At 42.0% G+C, this 19,292-nt stretch overlaps 1 protein-coding gene across 2 annotated transcripts in view; it reads right to left on the bottom strand.

Annotated features, from left to right (window-relative positions):
• Positions 1 to 19,292, bottom strand: part of diaph2 (diaphanous-related formin 2) — a 1,163,737-nt gene that overhangs the window by 739,638 nt on the left and 404,807 nt on the right. For both annotated transcript variants that reach the window (XM_034181862.1, XM_034181863.1), the window contains exon 14: positions 15,085 to 15,201. In XM_034181862.1, coding sequence (XP_034037753.1) covers positions 15,085 to 15,201 — 117 coding nt within the window. The remainder of the gene's footprint in view (positions 1 to 15,084; positions 15,202 to 19,292) is intronic.

The raw sequence follows: 19,292 nt of genomic DNA on the forward strand, positions 1-19,292 counted from the left end.
TGTGGTCTGATGAGTCCACATTTCAAATTGTTTTTGGAAATCATGGACATTGTGTCCTCCAGACAAAAGAGGAAAATGACCATCCAAATTGTTACCAGTGCAAAGTTCAAAAGCCAGCATCTGTGATGGAATGGGGGTGCGTTAGTGCCCATGGCATGGGCAACTTACACATCTGTGATGGCACCATCAATGCTGAAAGGTACATCCAGGTTTTGGAGCAACACATGCTGCCATCCAAACAACGTCTTTTTCAAGGCCGTCCCTGCTTATTTCAACAAGACAATGCTAAGCCACATTCTGCACGTGTTACAACAGTGTTGCTTCGTAATAAATGAGTGCGGGTACTAAGTGGTCTGCCTGCAGTCCAGACCTGTCACTCATTGAAAATGTGTGGCACATTATGAAGCACAAAAAACGACAACGGAGACTCCGGACTGTTGAACAACTGAAGCTGTGCATCAAGCAAGAATGGGAACAAATTCCACATACCAAGCTTCAACAGTTAGTGTCCTCAGGTCCCAAACGCTTATTGAGTGTTGTTAGAAGGAAAGGTGATGTAACACAATGGTAAACATACCACTGTCCCAGGTGTTGCAGGCATCCATTTCAAAATGAGCAAATATTTGCACAAAAACAATAAAGTTTATCAGTTTAAACATTAAATATTTTGTCTTTGTGGTGTATTCAATTGACTATAAGTTGAAGAAGATTTGCAAATCATTGTATTCTGTTTTTATTTACATTTTACACAACGTCAGAGGGGAAATGGGCCTTGCATATTAAAGCTTTAGATGTTAACATCAACTATTAGATGAGGTTTTCTGATCACTGGAGATGCTTAAAAGCAACATAAGAAATGACCAGCTCTATTTTTTAAAAACTGGGCACAACTAAACTTACAAGAACAAAATCCAGGCACAAGTACAAGTACTATATTTGGAACCAAGCAATTTTGGGTGGAGATTGGGCCAAGCATAATCCTGGCACAGTGTGGCATGATCTGGAAAACAGGCTGGAACAAGATGAATACATTATTAGTGTGAAAATATAGCATCATTAACTGAAGCTGGGATGTGTATCTGAGTGAATAATCACAACGACCCTTTTTATCCCCTTTTTAGCAGACGGTTTATCAGTGAACCTACACTCTGTTATTCACCAGAAAAGCAGACGCAAAGCACAAACATACAACTTGCCAGCTCTGCCTTCACTGATAGCTGGTGATCTGGATTAAATTAAATTTATCATTCGGAAATCATGGAAGTTATTTTAGAAAACAACGTGTGCATGGTACAAATACAAGAATAGAAGATTGTATATTTAAATGAGGAGAACTGCTAATGCATACAAATAAATGAACAAATACATAATTCCTCCATCTGTCATCACAGAAGTTCCCCTTTGATGCAAACAATGATTTTTGCTGCTGTACGATGACGGCAGTAAAAATCATACAGTCTGTTGAATCCCATAAAAAGAAATTTACTTTACATTGTACAGAGTAAAACACACATAAACCATAATAGGGGATTATAATAGTAGAAAATATGGCCAAAAATGCACATACTTTAAACAAATGGAGGTACAACATTATATCAATATTTCTAAAAAATAAATTCTGTCATCTGCTGTGCTGCACATAGGTACATTCTTGACTGACATGCACAAATGGTTGCACATCCGTTTGTCTTGTCTTTGCCAGTGGGACACCATTCCCATAACTAGCAAAACATTATGCAAGATGGCGGCGCGCACAGGTGCAGCGGCTTTTAGCTCTCCAATTTGGTCCTTGTTTTTCTTACTTTTTGCGCGTATATCCTTCGAGTTTTGTAAAACGACCTACAGCTTCAGCCGCCAGAACCTTATCGACCTCGGTCTGAGGTACAAACTGTCGGAATTCCACCAGTACCACAGCATCCCGGAGGACATAGCAAGAACACCGGGCTCTCCGTGGATTACCAGCCTGCCCAGCAGGTGGAAAAGGCGGTGTAGAGACAGGAAGCAGAAGCGAGGATGTCGGCCCGGCTCCGATGCTAGGCTACCTAAAAAACCTCAAGGGCCAGCATTACCGAGCCTCTTCCTCTCAAACATCAGATCCATCACCCACAAAATGACGAATTGGAGCTACAGATGGCCACAAACAGCTTTGTGCGGAACTGCAGCGTTATTTTCATCACAGAGATGTGGCTTCACCCGCTGATCCCCGACGCTGCAGTCGAGCTAGCAGGCCAAGGCCACACGCTACACCGGCAAGACAGAACCAGTGATTCGGGTAAGTGCAGAGGTGGGGGGGCTCTGTGTTTATGTGAACCGCGAGTGGTGCTATAGCAGCAGGGTCATTAACTCTCACTGTTCTCCTGATTTAGAGGTGCTGGCAGTCTCGTGCAGACCTTTTTATCTCCCAAGGGAGTTCACAGTAGTTGTTGTGTTTGCTGTTTACATCCCACCCAATGCTAACATTAGCACGGCCCTTAGCCTCTTGCTTGCCTGTGTAAATAAACAGCAGCTAGCCCACACGGATGGCGTTTGTATTGTTGTTGGTGACTTCAACCAAGCGTGTTTAAAGACTGTGCTTCCTAAGTTCATCCAGTACGTGACGTGTGCCACCAGAGGGGAAAATACTTGGGACCATGTCTATTCAAACATAAAACATGCGTACAAAGTCACTCCCCTCCCCAATCTCGCTGGATCAGACCATCTCTGCCTGTCCCTCACCCTCACCTACACCCCCCTACTGAGGCGAACAAAGCCATAACGAAAGACTATCCAAACCTGGCCTGAGGGAGTGCTCTCCCAGCTACAGGACTGCTTCTCACGAACTGTATGGGATTTATTTTCCAGCCACAACCTGCAGGAGTACACCGACACCATACTCTCCTACATTAAGAACTGTGCTGACAGTGTCACTGTCAACAAAAGGGTCAGGGTTTTTCCAAACCAGAAGCCCTGGATGAACAGTGCAGTCCAGTCCCTATTAAAAAGCTGCAACACCACCTGTAAATTAGGGGACAGGGCCCTGTATAGCGCGGCCAGGTCCGATCTGAAAAGAGGCATCAGAGAGGCCAAGGCTTACTAGAAGTAAAAGATAGAGGACCACTTCACTGTAAATGACGACAGAAGGATGTGGCAGGGAATAAATCATATAACCAACTACAGAAGCAGCAACCCAGGAAATGTTAGATCTGACGCCTTGCTGGCAGAGGAGATGAACCGCTTCTTGCCTGCTTTGAAGCAGACAGACCAGCAGCAACTCCACATCCACCACCCTCCAGCACTAGCATGCTAACACTTCAGGAACACGAAGTGAGACGCATGCTGAAGGTGGTGAACCCCAGGAAGGTGGCCGGCCCCGATGATGTACCTGGAAAGGTACTCAAAGCGTGTGCTGACCAATTGGCTGGAGTTTTCACCTGCATCTTCAACCTGTCCCTTCATTCCAGTCCCAAAGAAGTCAGCAGTGGAGAGCATAAATGACTACAGGCCCGTTGCACTTATGCCTGTGGTCATGAAGTGCTTTAAAAGACTGGTCTCTCAACACATCAGAGCCTGTCTGCCTCTCACTCTGGAACCTCACCAGTTTGCCTACAGGGCAAACCGCTCAACAGAGGACGCTATCACCACAGCTCTCCACACCACGCTGAGACACATGGAGCACCAGGGGAGCTATGTGAGGATGCTCTTCCTTCAACCACATCATCCCGGAGATCCTGGTCCAGAAACGACACATCTGGGCATCTCCACCCCCATTTGCCAGTGGATCAAGGACTTCCTCACAAACCGCCCACAGTCCGTGAAACTTGGCCCTCACCTTTCCTCCACGATCACACTCAGCACTGGTTCCCCTCAAGGCTGTGTGATGAGCCCCTTCCTGTTCACCCTTTACACGCACGACTGCTCTCCGACCCATCCCACAAACACCTTCATAAATTTTGCGGATGATACCACTGTGATTGGGCTCATCTCAGGGGGGTATGAGTCTGATTACAGAGACGAAGTAAATCAACTGACAGCGTGGTGTTCAGCTAACAACCTGCCACTGAACACCACAAAAACAAAAGAAATAATCCTGGACTTCAGGAAGAACAGGGCTGTACCAGCCCCACTCTCCATCCAAGGGGACTGTGTGGAAAGGGTCAGCTCCATCAGGTTCCTGGGAGTGCAGCTCTCTGACAGCCTCTCCTGGACAGCCAACACCACAGTGGTGGTGAAGAAAGCCCAGCAGCGACTCCACTTCCTGAGGGTGCTCAGGAGAAACAACCTGGAGGAGAAGCTGCTGGTGTTGTTCTACAGAGACACCATCGAGATCATCCTGACGTACCGCATCACAGCGTGGTACAGGGGGTGCTCAGCAGCAGACAGGAGAGTGCTGCAGAGGGTGATCAAAACGGCCCAGGGGATCACTGGCTGCTCTCTGCCCAACCTGGAGGACATTGCCAGCTCTCGCTACCTCAGCAGAGCTGCCAGAATCAGCAAAGACACATCCCACCCCAGCAACCACCTGTTTGACCTACTAATCTGTTGTGAGAGCTTCTCATATTTGTGTGCTGACGTTCATCTGCACATCTTGATGTTTATTGTGGTTCAAGCTCATAGTTGAGCAGAGATGACGCACTCGTATGAAGCGATGCTGCATGTCAAGGCATTAAAAAGCCTCTTCCTTGTTTGAGCCGACAATTGCTCTTATTTGCATAGGCCAGCAGAAGAAAAGCAACCCCAGTATATCCCCAAGTGCAACTGTACCCATGCAATGTAATTTCACAAAGTTTTCTGACCCTCAAGGAACGAGTGCGAGAACCACAGTTACACACACACATTATGAACGGAAGTGGGACAGGAGCCACATCATAAAAAGATCCAGGATATATGAGGATAGTCTTCTAAGAGATTCACATCCAGTTTAGCACAGTAACCATCAAGTGTGTTCCATGCAAACTGAATTATAGGAGGTTTGGATATGTCATGTCACAGGACTGTAACAGCATGAGGATAGCTGGGATGATTAGCGAAGAGCTCCCTCCCCATCCCTGTAAGATATGTGCTCCTTCAAGCTGAGGAAACCGGCAGCAAAAGACCTCTTTGACCTATCTCACCCTGCCGACTGTTCCAGCTTCTCTCCTCAGGCAGGCGCCACAGGTAACTGAGTGCATAAAATCCTGACAGGGGAGCAGCTTCTTGTTTCTTGATCAGTGAATCTGAATGTATTTCTATTCATACAGCTACAAGCCCCAAACAGTCTGGGAAAATGGGAAAGAGTGTAGAAACTGCATTGGAGCTGTGTGTTGTGTAAATTCCTACATACATATGTAGTTTTTTTAATAGCTTCTTTAGAGCCACAGTGTGTAGGATTTAGCATTGTCTCATGGTGTATCCCTTCACATTTTTTTTCTTTTATGGTTGAGGGGTTCATTCTGCCTTGCTTTCTCTTGTAACAGGCAATATGTACAGTACAAGCTTCCATTTCACACACACAAAAAAATGAAAGTTCTAAAACTTGTTAGCTTTCACGGGAGCACAGTAGGTGTGACCCTTTTGGGGTACAGCTTCAACATGGTGCTGCTACATGGCCGCCTCCATGAGGGGGCGCACTCCCATGCTGAAAAGAAGGGCTCCTATCAAGCTTAAGAAAACACTTTGATTCATTTTAACTGTACATGAGTGAACAGATGGTTATGAATGCTATATTTAATTTATGTTAATAAACAAAGTTAAATCCTAGACACTGTAGCTTTTAGGATATCCGGGCTCGCCACAGTATATAGACACAGAGTATGTTTAATGACAGGAGGAGACAAGAATACCAAGAGAAATCCACGCAGACAAGGGGAGGACATGCAAAACTTCACATAGAAACAACCTGAGCACTGCTGGAATTGAACCCATACCATATCCATAAACTCTGCTAACAGGGTGTGTGTGTGTATATGTATGTATGTAAGCATTAAACAACTCGAAGCCATGCATTATAGGGTTTGAATGCACGACGTGGAGTCTGAAACACCATGACGCGAAGCGGAGTGGTGTTACTCCGCGAAGTGCATTCAAACCGTATAATGCACGGCTTTGAGTTGTTTAATCCGCTTATACCATGGTCCCACACAGTGAGCTAACACACAAATATTTAAGTTAACAGAACTTGATAAAAATGTGTGAGTATTTGGGATTATATGTTTTGTCTCTGATGCGCTTACCGAGTCTGCGGGCTCGAGCCACAGCGGGCCACTCACACTGCAACCCCCCCAGAAACATGAAAGAACACAAAATTCCAACTAAAAATAAATCAGCATTTAGGTGCAGTGGTTTTAAAGCAGGAAATGCCATACATTAAGCTGGTGGATTTGCCCACTCGTGACTCGAACGAGCTTCAGAAAGCTCATCGCACATCGCCCTGCATGGCTTAAGCACCGCACCACTCGGCTTACAACTGTCACCAATGTACACCACATTATTATCTCAATAAGCCACCTATTTTCCGTTCATCCTCCATCCTCCGCCACCACCGAGCCAATAGGGGCTGGGTGGAGATAACTGGAGAGAGTGAGGATGACCCAGAACTGTCAGGCCCCTCCACAGCGGGCAGGGCTGGGATCCAGAAGCGAGCATATGTCCCCTGAATCATTTCCCACCTCTTCTTTTACTTTGGCACCTTCAATTCTTTCAATGATAGCTTGCAGATCCACACTGCCTCAGCCACTTGATCCAGCTCTGCTCCACATCACCACTGTAATCCCCATACCACAAGGCTCCAAAAGAGCAGATCTGCTCTATATTTACTGGCTTGGTTTGATGTGCTCCTATTTATTATGCTTGCAGTGAGAGATTAATTATCAAAAATAAACCAAGCCCTAGAGGGGAGAGCAACAACTATGTTGTGTTTGAAGAAATGACACTTGATACTTTGGGCTCTGCCTTCAACCAGACTCAAAGCAGCATACGGCACAGTGCAAGTGTTGTTATTATGATGATAAAAGCGTACAACCGATGCAGCTGTGGGTTTTGCATCCAGCCACAAGCTTCTATAAATTAGAAGTCCTGAACAATGGCACTAATTGCTCTAACTTCTGTCACCAAGCCTAACTTTGAACTTAAAAAAAGATATACAGGAAGGAAAGACGAATTGTTACACTAGTGACAATATGTGCAAAGAACACTCGCATATATTGCCTCCAGCATACAGGGTGTACATGTGTTGTGAACTTGCTTGTGTAATGTGTGTCTGATTATTAATATGTTTTCATTCGTCATTGTGTAAATGCTTTCTGGAGCCACATAGTAGTCATAAATGAGTTTCCACCTGTAAACGATGTAAGTATGTAAGTGTTAATGTATGTAAGTGTCAATGTAAGGGTTATTATAATAACCCTTACATTGCACTGTGTTCCATGTGGAAGATATAACTTCTATCCACAACATGCCCGTGATGAGTTATTTGAATGTAGCCAACTGCTCAGCACCCTGTGAACTAGTTTGTTGGGAGATTTAACAATTTGTAGGTGGGCATGCTAATTCCCTTATGCCATGCACCTATTCCACAGAGCGCCATTTCTTCCCGTTTCATCCCGAATAGCAAATTGGGGCTTGTTTTGAAGCATCACAGTAACTCCTTGATCCATCTTTTGTCAATCTTGAACAAACGTAATATATGGAGTAGCGTACGTACCAGTTTTAAAATCGAGGTGAAATTTTCAAGCTGTTCAAAAATTTCATCCTGAGTCGTCAAATCTGTGTCATTATATGGTCATTTCCGGGTGTTCGTGGTCTAAACAGCGTCAATCATGTTCAAACATCTTTAAACAGGGTAGTCCTAGTGAGTACAGCTTGAAAGGTGTTTGATTATGCTCCACTGGGGTAAACGTTTGAAGCAAAAGCAGTGTTTGTTGCGGTTCTGGCTGAGAAATCAGTCAGGGGTAAAAATTTGAAGCCAAAGCAGTGTTTGTTGCGGTTCTGGCTGAGAAGGCAGTCAGGGGTAAAAATTTGAAGCCAAAGCAGCATTTGCTGCAGTTCTGGCTGAGAAGGCAGTCAGGTGCAGCTTTAATTTAGTTTCTGAGTGGGTTGCCAGGTCTGCATTTTATAAGCCAGCCTGATCGGAGGCATGCCAGAGTATGCCGTTTCATCCTATTTTTGTACGTTTTCAGGATCATGGGGGGATTGTAATAGAACGGTGTCCTGTGAAATAGGGGCATAATGGGATTATTCCACAGAGCACTATTCCTCCCTGTTAAACTCCGAATAGCAAATCAAGGTCACTTCTTGATCCACCTTTGCCAATCTTGAACAAATTTGATATATGTAGTCGTTACGGCTATCATTGGCACCAGTTTTTAAATCGAGGTAAAATTTTAAAACTATTCAGAAAATGTCATCCCAATTCCCCAAAATGCTGATATTATGTGGTAACTTCCAGGTATTCATAATCTTAATGGCTTCAATTATGTTGGAACTTCTTTAAACAGCGAATTTGTAGTGACTATGGCTTGAAACGTGTTTGGTTGTGCTCCACTGGGGTAAGAATTTGAAGCTGAAGCAACTTTTTTGGTGGTTTATGTTCAGAGTTGTACAGTTTGAGCATGTCTGGCCGAGGGTGCAGATCCTTAACTTCGTTTTGAGTGGGTTTCTAGGTCTGCACTTTATAAACCAGCCAGTTGTAAGGTCTGCACTTCATGTGAGCAGTTAGGAGGCAAGCTGGATTAAACCGTTTCATCCCGATTTTGGACGTTTTTGGATCGTGGGTGATCGTAGTAGAACAGCACCCTGTGGAATAGCCCTGTTACACCATGGACCATAAATCATCAAAATAAGGCCATCAAACCTTGCCACCTGTAGCCACTAAAATACATAGCTACATTTTACAATATATATATATATATATATATCCCGGGCAGTCGGGAAAGCAGGCTGACTGGGTGACTGTGAGGAGGAAGCGTAGCCCTAAACAGAAGCCCCGTGTACACCGTCAACCCGTTCACATCTCTAACCGTTTTTCCCCACTCGACCATACACTCGCCGAGGATCAAACTCTGGTTATTGGCGACTCTGTTTTGAGAAATGTGAAGTTAGCGACACCAGCAACCATTGTCAATTGTCTTCCGGGGACCAGAGCAGGCGACATTGAAGGACATTTGAAATTGCTGGCTAAGGCTAAGCGTAAATTTGGTAAGATTGTAATTCACGTCTGCAGTAATGACACTCGGTTACGCCAATCGGAGGTCACTAAAATTAACATTAAATCGGTGTGTAACTTTGCAAAAACAATGTCGGACTCTGTTGTTTTCTCTGGGCCCCTCCCCAATCAGACCGGGAGTGACATGTTTAGCCGCATGTTCTCCTTGAATTGCTGGCTGTCTGAGTGGTGTCCAAAAAATGAGGTGGGCTTCATTGATAATTGGCAAAGCTTCTGGGGAAAACCTGGTCTTGTTAGGAGAGACGGCATCCATCCCACTTTAGATGGAGCAGCTCTCATTTCTAGAAATCTGGCCAATTTTCTTGGATCCTCCAAACTGTGACTGTCCAGCGTTGGGACCAGGAGGCAGAGCTGTGGTCTTATACACCTCTCTGCAGCTTCTCTCCCCCTGCCATCCCCTCATTACCCCATCCCCGTAGAGACGGTGCCTGCTCCCAGACCACCAATAACCAGCAAAAATCTATTTAAGCATAAAAATTCAAAAAGAAAAAATAATATAGCACCTTCAATTGCACCACAGACTAAAACAGTTAAATGTGGTCTATTAAACATTAGGTCTCTCTCTTCTAAGTCCCTGTTGGTAAATGATATAATAATTGATCAACGTATTGATTTATTCTGCCTAACAGAAACCTGGTTACAGCAGGATGAATATGTTAGTTTAAATGAGTCAACACCCCCGAGTCACACTAACTGTCAGAATGCTCGTAGCACGGGCCGTGGCGGAGGATTAGCAGCAATCTTCCATTCCAGCTTATTAATTAATCAAAAACCTAGACAGAGCTTTAATTCATTTGAAAGCTTGTCTCTTAGTCTTGTCCATCCAAATTGGAAGTCCCAAAAACCAGTTTTATTTGTTATTATCTATCGTCCACCTGGTCGTTACTGTGAGTTTCTCTGTGAATTTTCAGACCTTTTGTCTGACTTAGTGCTTAGCTCAGATAAGATAATTATAGTGGGCGATTTTAACATCCACACAGATGCTGAGAATGACAGCCTCAACACTGCATTTAATCTATTATTAGACTCTATCGGCTTTGCTCAAAAAGTAAATGAGTCCACCCACCACTTTAATCATATCTTAGATCTTGTTCTGACTTATGGTATGGAAATAGAAGACTTAACAGTATTCCCTGAAAACTCCCTTCTGTCTGATCATTTTTTAATAACATTTACATTTACCCTGATGGACTACCCTGCAGTGGGGAATAAGTTTCATTACACTAGAATTCTTTCAGAAAGCGCTGTAACTAGGTTTAAGGATATGATTCCTTCTTTATGTTCTCTAATGTCATATACCAACACAGAGCAGAGTAGCTACCTAAACTCTGTAAGGGAGTTAGAGTATCTCGTCAATAGTTTTACATCCTCTTTGAAGACAACTTTGGATGCTGTAGCTCCTCTGAAAAAGAGAGCTTTAAATCAGAAGTGTCTGACTCCGTGGTATAACTCACAAACTCGTAGCTTAAAGCAGATAACCCGTAAGTTGGAGAGGAAATGGCGTCTCACTAATTTAGAAGATCTTCACTTAGCCTGGAAAAAGAGTTTGTTGCTCTATAAAAAAGCCCTCCGTAAAGCTAGGACATCTTTCTACTCATCACTAATTGAAGAAAATAAGAATAACCTCAGGTTTCTTTTCAGCACTGTAGCCAGGCTGACAAAGAGTCAGAGCTCTATTGAGCTGAGTATTCCATTAACTTTAACTAGTAATGACTTCATGACTTTCTTTGCTAACAAAATTTTGACTATTAGAGAAAAAATTACTCATAACCATCCCAAAGATATATCGTTATCTTTGGCTGCTTTCAGTGATGCCGGTATTTGGTTAGACTCTTTCTCTCCGATTGTTCTGTCTGAGTTATTTTCATTAGTTACTTCATCCAAACCATCAACATGTTTATTAGACCCCATTCCTGCCAGGCTGCTCAAGAAAGTCCTACCATTATTTAATGCTTCAATCTTAAATATGATCAATCTATCTTTGTTAGTTGGTTATGTACCACAGGCCTTTAAGGTGGCAGTAATTAAACCATTACTTAAAAAGCCATCACTTGACCCAGCTATCTTAGCTAATTATAGGCCAATCTCCAACCTTCCTTTTCTCTCAAAGATTCTTGAGAGGGTAGTTGTAAAACAGCTAACTGATCACCTGCAGAGGAATGGTCTATTTGAAGAGTTTCAGTCAGGTTTTAGAATTCATCATAGTACAGAAACAGCATTAGTGAAGGTTACAAATGATCTTCTTATGGCTTCGGACAGTGGACTTATCTCTGTGCTTGTTCTGTTGGACCTCAGTGCTGCTTTTGATACTGTTGACCATAAAATTTTATTACAGAGATTAGAGCATGTCATAGGTATTAAAGGCACTGCGCTGCGGTGGTTTGAATCATATTTGTCTAATAGATTACAGTTTGTTCATGTAAATGGGGAATCTTCTTCACAGACTAAAGTTAATTATGGAGTTCCACAAGGTTCTGTGCTAGGACCAATTTTATTCACTTTATACATGCTTCCCTTAGGCAGTATTATTAGACGGTATTGCTTAAATTTTCATTGTTACGCAGATGATACCCAGCTTTATCTATCCATGAAGCCAGAGGATACACACCAATTAGCTAAACTGCAGGATTGTCTTACAGACATAAAGACATGGATGACCTCTAATTTCCTGCTTTTAAACTCAGATAAAACTGAAGTTATTGTACTTGGCCCCACAAATCTTAGAAACATGGTGTCTAACCAGATCGTTACTCTGGATGGCATTTCCCTGATCTCTAGTAATACTGTGAGAAATCTTGGAGTCACTTTTGATCAGGATATGTCATTCAAAGCGCATATTAAACAAATATGTAGGACTGCCTTTTTGCATTTACGCAATATCTCTAAAATCAGAAAGGTCTTGTCTCAGAGTGATGCTGAAAAACTAATTCATGCATTTATTTCCTCTAGGCTGGACTATTGTAATTCATTATTATCAGGTTGTCCTAAAAGTTCCCTAAAAAGCCTTCAGTTGGTTCAGAATGCTGCAGCTAGAGTACTGACGGGGACTAGCAGGAGAGAGCATATCTCACCCGTGTTGGCCTCTCTTCATTGGCTTCCTGTTAATTCTAGAATAGAATTTAAAATTCTTCTTCTTACTTATAAGGTTTTGAATAATCAGGTCCCATCTTATCTTAGGGACCTCGTAGTACCATATTACCCCATTAGAGCGCTTCGCTCTCAGACTGCGGGCTTACTTGTAGTTCCTAGGGTTTGTAAGAGTAGAATGGGAGGCAGAGCCTTCAGCTTTCAGGCTCCTCTCCTGTGGAACCAGCTCCCAATTCAGATCAGGGAGACAGATACCCTCTCTACTTTTAAGATTAGGCTTAAAACTTTCCTTTTCGCTAAGGCTTATAGTTAGGGCTGGATCGGGTGACCCTGGACCATCCCTTGGTTATGCTGCTTCAGACGTAGATTGTGGGGGGGTTCCCATGATGCACTGTTTCTTTCTCTTTTTGCTCTGTATGCATCACTCTGCATTTAATCATTAGTGATCGATCTCTGCCCTCCTTCACGGCATGTCTTTTTCCTGGTTTTTTCCCTCAGCCCCAACCAGTCTCAGCAGAAGACTGCCCCTCCCTGAGCCTGGTTCTGCTGGAGGTTTCTTCCTGTTAAAAGGGAGTTTTTCCTTCCCACTGTGGCCAAGTGCTTGCTTATAGGGGGTCGTTTTGACCGTTGGGGTTTTTCATAATTATTGTATGGCCTTGCCTTACAATATGGAGCGCCTTGGGGCAACTGTTTGTTGTGATTTGGCGCTATATAAGAAAAAAGTTGATTGAGTTGATATATATATATATATATATATATATATATATATATATATATATATATATATATATATATATATATATATTACCTTTTACTGCAGACTAATTAGTACAAAGCATGCAATCAAAGAAAACATACAACCTTTATTAAACCATTTAATCCAGACTGCAAGCACTAAATTATTTAAAATGGAATAATGGATTGCTACAGTCATTCATTTGACCTCTCTCAATCCATTTAGGTTTCATGTTTTACAAATAAACATTCACATTAAACCAAACTTAGCCAAAGCCAGAAAAGATGCTGGGGAAGAATGCACTGAGATACATAAATAGTATCAATTGGAAGAAGCTGTGTGTAGTGCTGCATCTTTCATTGCCCCCACTCACATAGCAGTGATGCATGGGGAAAAAGAAAGCCTCAGTAAGAATGTATTGCTTGTGTTAATACGTGGGTTTGTGTGTGTGCCACGTGGTAGTTTGTCCCTACAGTTTCTTCGACAAGAGCAAGGAAATATATTTTTAAAAACATATTTTTTAAATGAGCCATCACTTTTTATGAGCATTAATACTGATCCCTTCTTGGTGCTGGCTTGTAGTGTGGTACACAGACCTTGGTGCTGGGGCTGCATGTGGCTGTACTCACTGGTTAATGTGAATTCTATTTCTCGCTTCCTCTCAATAGATGAGGAATGCATTATTCATAACTCCAAGGGAATAGCAACTTCTCTATTGTAAATTCATCTCCGTCTTCTCATCCTCACGACTCCCAACTTTCTGTTTTTAGGCAAAAACATCTGACACAGCAAAGATCATATCAGTGTCACGCCACATAGAGTGGCAGCCTTATGACCAAGGTCCAACCTCCACCATCCAAAATGGGGTGCAGATTTCTATAGAAGTCTACTTTACAATGTCCAACATTAGAGCAGAAATAAACATGTTTACAGTCTGGTACAAAAAAAAGAAATAAAAAAAAACGTTTAATATGTTTCAAGCCATAAAGTTATGCAGAATTAGGGGTGCGTTTTGAGTGACAACTTTTGTGGTGCTGCTGTGGGCAGAGGTCAGAGAAAAAAGTGCTATCTGTGGCTGCTGTGGAGGATCATGTCTGTGTTTTCTGGGCATTTTATTACAAATATCTGTAAGGCAGCCATCCTAATAGACAACACAGTCCAACTCCACCTCTCAAAAGTAGCCAAATATCTGCTGCAGTCAGATGAAGCATGGGCATCTCCATGGCCTTCTAAAGCTGCTGGCAACTTTGACCTGTGTGCTGGATCATGTACAGAAACACACCACATGGCCAAAATAGCACAGCTGACATTCCCTAACAATGCAAGTACTCATCCTAAGGGTCATACAAAGTAACTTTCATTACACACAAAGTTATTCCACCAGTACCTAAGTATCATCTGAAGAGCCTTAGTACCACAGATAACCAGTTATCACCTTGTACAAGTGGTTAGCATGCAAGTCTCACAACCATACAGGAAGCATCAGGACTTAAAAGACTTGGACCTTCGTTCTCCTGCAAATGTGTCAGCATTGCCAAACACCGCTGTCCACCAACATTTTGACTCCAAGAACTCTTCAGAGGCATCTTTTGATGTCAAATGACAAAAGTAAAAAAAACAAAAAGTAAAAGAACAAGGCTTACTGCAACATTGACAGGAAACTTAAACTCAGAACACAATTTATTCTGTTTTGCTTTTGACTGACATTTTCTTCATCAACATCATCCACTTTTAACTCCTTGCCGCAAAATCTGCCCATCTTGTGTTATTCAGAATTAATCTTGTTTGCCGATTTAACCATGATACCAACAAACTGGTTTTCTTAACTGTTTAAATAAATAAATATTTTTACACCATCTGTTCCCATTTCCTCTGGAAAGTTTTCACACTTTGGAAAGCACTGATGTGAATAACAAATGAAGTTATGAGTGATATGAGGTGCATCACAACAAAAATAAAGCAGAAAATAACGGCTATAACTGTCAGAACATACTGGCTACGAGGTTCACACAGACTTAAGGCTTAGTCCTCAAGAGAACCTGTAGTTGTGTGTGTGTGAGGGAGGGGATCTGACAGATCCTACCTGATGTAATAGTCATTCCGGATGAGCAAGAGGTGCTGAAGGACTGACAGAAAGTAGGGCTCTGATCCGGTGTCTTTCACCATGTTGGACAGGAGATGGTAAACCTCATTCATATCAGTACAGCAGCAAAGTTAAGGGACACAACAGTGACATTACTTCTTAGATTAGAAAATTAATTCATGAATGAACTGTTTGTTGTGATTTGGCGCTATATAAAAAAATTGATTGATTGATATATCAAAATAGGACTAGATACGTGTCATTCTAAAGAATAGGGGCTCCTAATTAGGAGGGGCGAGGGTCTGAAATTTATAAAAAAAAGTTCCCCAGTTCCAAAGTAAGAATGATGAGAAACCCATCACTGATATGATACAAATTCTTCAAAGTTCAATTTGAGATTGAAGTCGAAATTCACTCACCAGTGTAAAATGATGCTGTTAAATTTACAAATGTTAAAGTGATGGCTGTGACACTGTAAACAGGTCTTTAAACACAGCATTCTTTTTTTTCCCAACATATGTTTGTTGAAGATTCTGTGCAGGATTTGAGTTTATAATTTGTTGACAAGGATACTTCTTGTCAAAATTATAAAATCAAAAGCAACATCAGGGTTATATACTAATTGCCCCATGGGGGACACAAATAAAGTGAAGTGAAGTGAAGGGTTGACTTTCCTCACACTGCGGGAGCAGCTTCTATTCCTCTCACTTCTCCTTTTAGATACACAAAATGAGGTAAATGCAGATGGACAAACAGATTTCTAAATGTCTTTTTGGTCGAACAGCTCAGCCCCTGATTTCATAAATTAGATTTAATCAGAGCAGAACTGAACTTAGAGGAATGAAAGCCATCAGAAGGCTGATTCAAATGCTGCACGCTCAGCACACTGAGATGTAAGAAACAGATATATCAAAAATGTGTTTTCTGGGCTGTGAGGTCACTTTATGACCTACTGTTGACTTCATTAGTATAGTGAATATGAGCTGCTATAATCTCGAGCTGCACTGGTTGTATGGCACTATATGACTTCATATTATGACTTCTCTGTGAAGTCATCAAAATATCACTTATGAGGTCTGTGAGAAAAGTATCATACATTTTTATTTTTTTCAAAAACTATATGGATTTGATTCATATGTTTTTCCGTCAGCCAAGCATGAACCTTCGTGCGCATGCGTGAGTTTTTCCACGCCTGTTGGTTGCGTCATTCGCCTGTGAGCACGCCTTGTGGGAGGAGTGGTCCACCCCTCTCGTCGTTGTTTCATTGCGAGGAAATGGCGGAATGATTTGGGCTTTTTTTCCGTCAGAATTTTTTCAGAAACTGTTAGAGACAAGCAGCTGGAAACCATTCGAAAAATTTATCTGGCTTTCGGTGAAAATTTTACGGGCTTCACAGAGAATAAGGACTGTTACTACAGCTTTAAGGATGCCCCACAATGGCACACGGCGCGCCGCGCTCCGAGCCGCCATCGAGATGCAGAAAACACCACATCATTTCTAAACGGATGGCTGTGTGGAGCCGGGACCATCGTGTGAAATTTCTGTGGTTATCACAAGAGCTGGACATCAGCCATTTTCCGGCAGATTTCACTTTTAACAAGAGATTTTGTCATGGAAAGCCGCGCGGAGGATTCGCGCGTCACGACCGATTTGCTGATCGAGCGAGACAAAGGAACACCTCCGTTTCAGAGTGCCAGGGGACAAGTTGGGACATGCCCAGCTCTCCACAATTTCTCTTATACTCACTGGGCTGGTAAGCATTGAAAGCCGAGATAGAAAAATTAAAATTTTCACCGAAAGCCAGATAAATTTTTCGAATGGTTTCCAGCTGCTTGTCTCTAACAGTTTCTGAAAAAATTCTGATGGAAAAAAAGCCCAAATAATTCCGCCATTTCCTGACAATGAAAATCCGATGAGGGGGCTGGACCACTCCTCCCACAAGGCGTGCTCACAGGCGAATGACGCAACCGACAGGCGTGGAAAAACTCACGCATGCGCACGAAGGTTCAAGCTTGGCTGAAGTAAAAACATATGAATCAAATCCATATAGTTTTTGAAAAAAATAAAAAATGTATGATACTTTTCTCACAGACCTCGTATACCAATTGATCAAAAACAGTTTAGTGATCAATATACGCTTTTGATCAAATTTCTAGCTCCATTGGAAGAAAAGATATTTTGTTCAATGTGTTTTTAGGCTACTGTTTTGCTCAACCTTGATGTGTGACCACATCATTTTAAAAGTTAGTTATCAGAAGAAACTAGCCAACGTAATATTCCCACCAAGTTTGGTAAGCATGTGTCTAGCTTTTTTTTCTGTTTGTCCTTTCTGTCTCTCTCCCACACACATGCACAAGTGTACACACACACACACGCGCAGAACCAATTATATTACACAGCTTGCATTACACAGCTCATGGTAAACATAATTTTTTCATGTGCATGCAATTAAAGTGGGAATAATACATTAGTGTTCAGAATAATAGTAGTGCCATGTGACTAAAAAGATTCATCCAGGTTTTGAGTATATTTCTTATTGTTACATGGGAAACAAGGTACCAGAAGATTCAGTAGATTCTCACAAATCCACCAAGACTAAGCATTCATGATATTCACACTCTTAAGGCTATGAAATTGGGCTATTAGTAAAAAAAAAGCAGAAAAGGGGGTGTTCACAATAATAGTAGCATCTGCTGTTGACACTACAAACTCAAAACTATTATGTTCAAACTGCTTTTTTAGCATAAGGCAACATGACCTCTTGAAGTATTCTGACATATCCAAACTGATCCATGATACCTGGTATGCCATATATAGGCCTAACACCATAGTAGGAGAAACATGCCCATATCATGATGCTTGCACCACCATGCTTCACTGTCTTCACTGTGAACTGTGGCTTGAATTCAGAGTTTGGGGGTCGTCTCACAAACTGTCTGCGGCCCTTGGACCCAAAAAGAACAATTTTACTCTCATCAGTCCACAAAATATTCCTCCATTTCTCTTTAGGCCAGTTGATGTGTTCTTTGGCAAATTGTAACCTCTTCTGCACATGTCTTTTATTTAACAGAGGGACTTTGCGGGGGATTCTTGCAAATAAATTAGCTTCACACAGGTGTCTTCTAACTGTCACAGCACTTACAGGTAACTCCAGACTGTCTTTGATCATCCTGGAGCTGATCAATGGGTGAGCCGTTGCCATTCTGGTTATTCTTCTATCCATTTTTATGGCTGTTTTCCATTTTCTACCATGTGTCTCTGGTTTTTTTGGTCCATTTTAAAGCACTGGAGATCATTGTAGATGAACAGCCTATAATTTTTTGCACCTGTATATACGTTTTCCCCTCTCCAATCAACTTTTTAATCAAACTATGCTGTTCTTCAGAACAATGTCTTGAACGTCCCATTTTCCTCAGGCTTTCAAAGAGAAAAGCATGTTCAACAGGTGCTGGCTTCATCTTTAAATAGGGGACACCTGATTCACACCTGTTTGTTCCACAAAATTGACAAACTCACTGACTGAATGCCACACTACTATTATTGTGAACACCCTCTTTTCTACTTTTTTTTAATAATAGCCCAATTTCATAGCCTTAAGAGAGTGCATATCATGAATGCTTGGTCTTGTTGGATTTGTGAGAATCTACTGAATCTACTGGTACCTTGTTTCCCATGTAACAATAAGAAATATACTCAAAACCTGGATTAATCTTTTTAGTCACATAGCACTACTATTATTCTGAACACTACTGTATAACACCTAACTTGTTAGATACATTAGCGAGACGCCTCTCGATCCAATCAAAACAATAGATTTTGAAGTATTCATGTGATGATTGAATAACATCTTTTTTTGTTCTGTTTCTCCCCATGTATACAGATTTCATCTGCACATAATTTATTATAATATCCAACAACTCAAACAGGGCATTTCCGCTATAACACACTAAACTACGTTCACAATCTTCCATGCTGTCATGCACACAAAACAATCCCTAGCTGCAGAAACTGGAGCAGATCAATTCTTTTAAATACTGTTTGACACTTTTCCTATTAATTTCCACAATGCCTGTAATTAAACTTCAATCCCATATCAAATTTTACAGCGAGAGAGGGCCGGATGGGAATATGGGCTCCTCTGAAGTATCATTTCCGTCCCTTGTATTAGCTGAGCCTGTGAGAATTACCAATCCTGTGAGATTCAATTA

The sequence above is a fragment of the Thalassophryne amazonica genome, chromosome 11 (assembly GCF_902500255.1).
Source record: "Thalassophryne amazonica chromosome 11, fThaAma1.1, whole genome shotgun sequence".
In the NCBI taxonomy this organism is placed as follows: Eukaryota; Metazoa; Chordata; class Actinopteri; order Batrachoidiformes; family Batrachoididae; genus Thalassophryne; species Thalassophryne amazonica.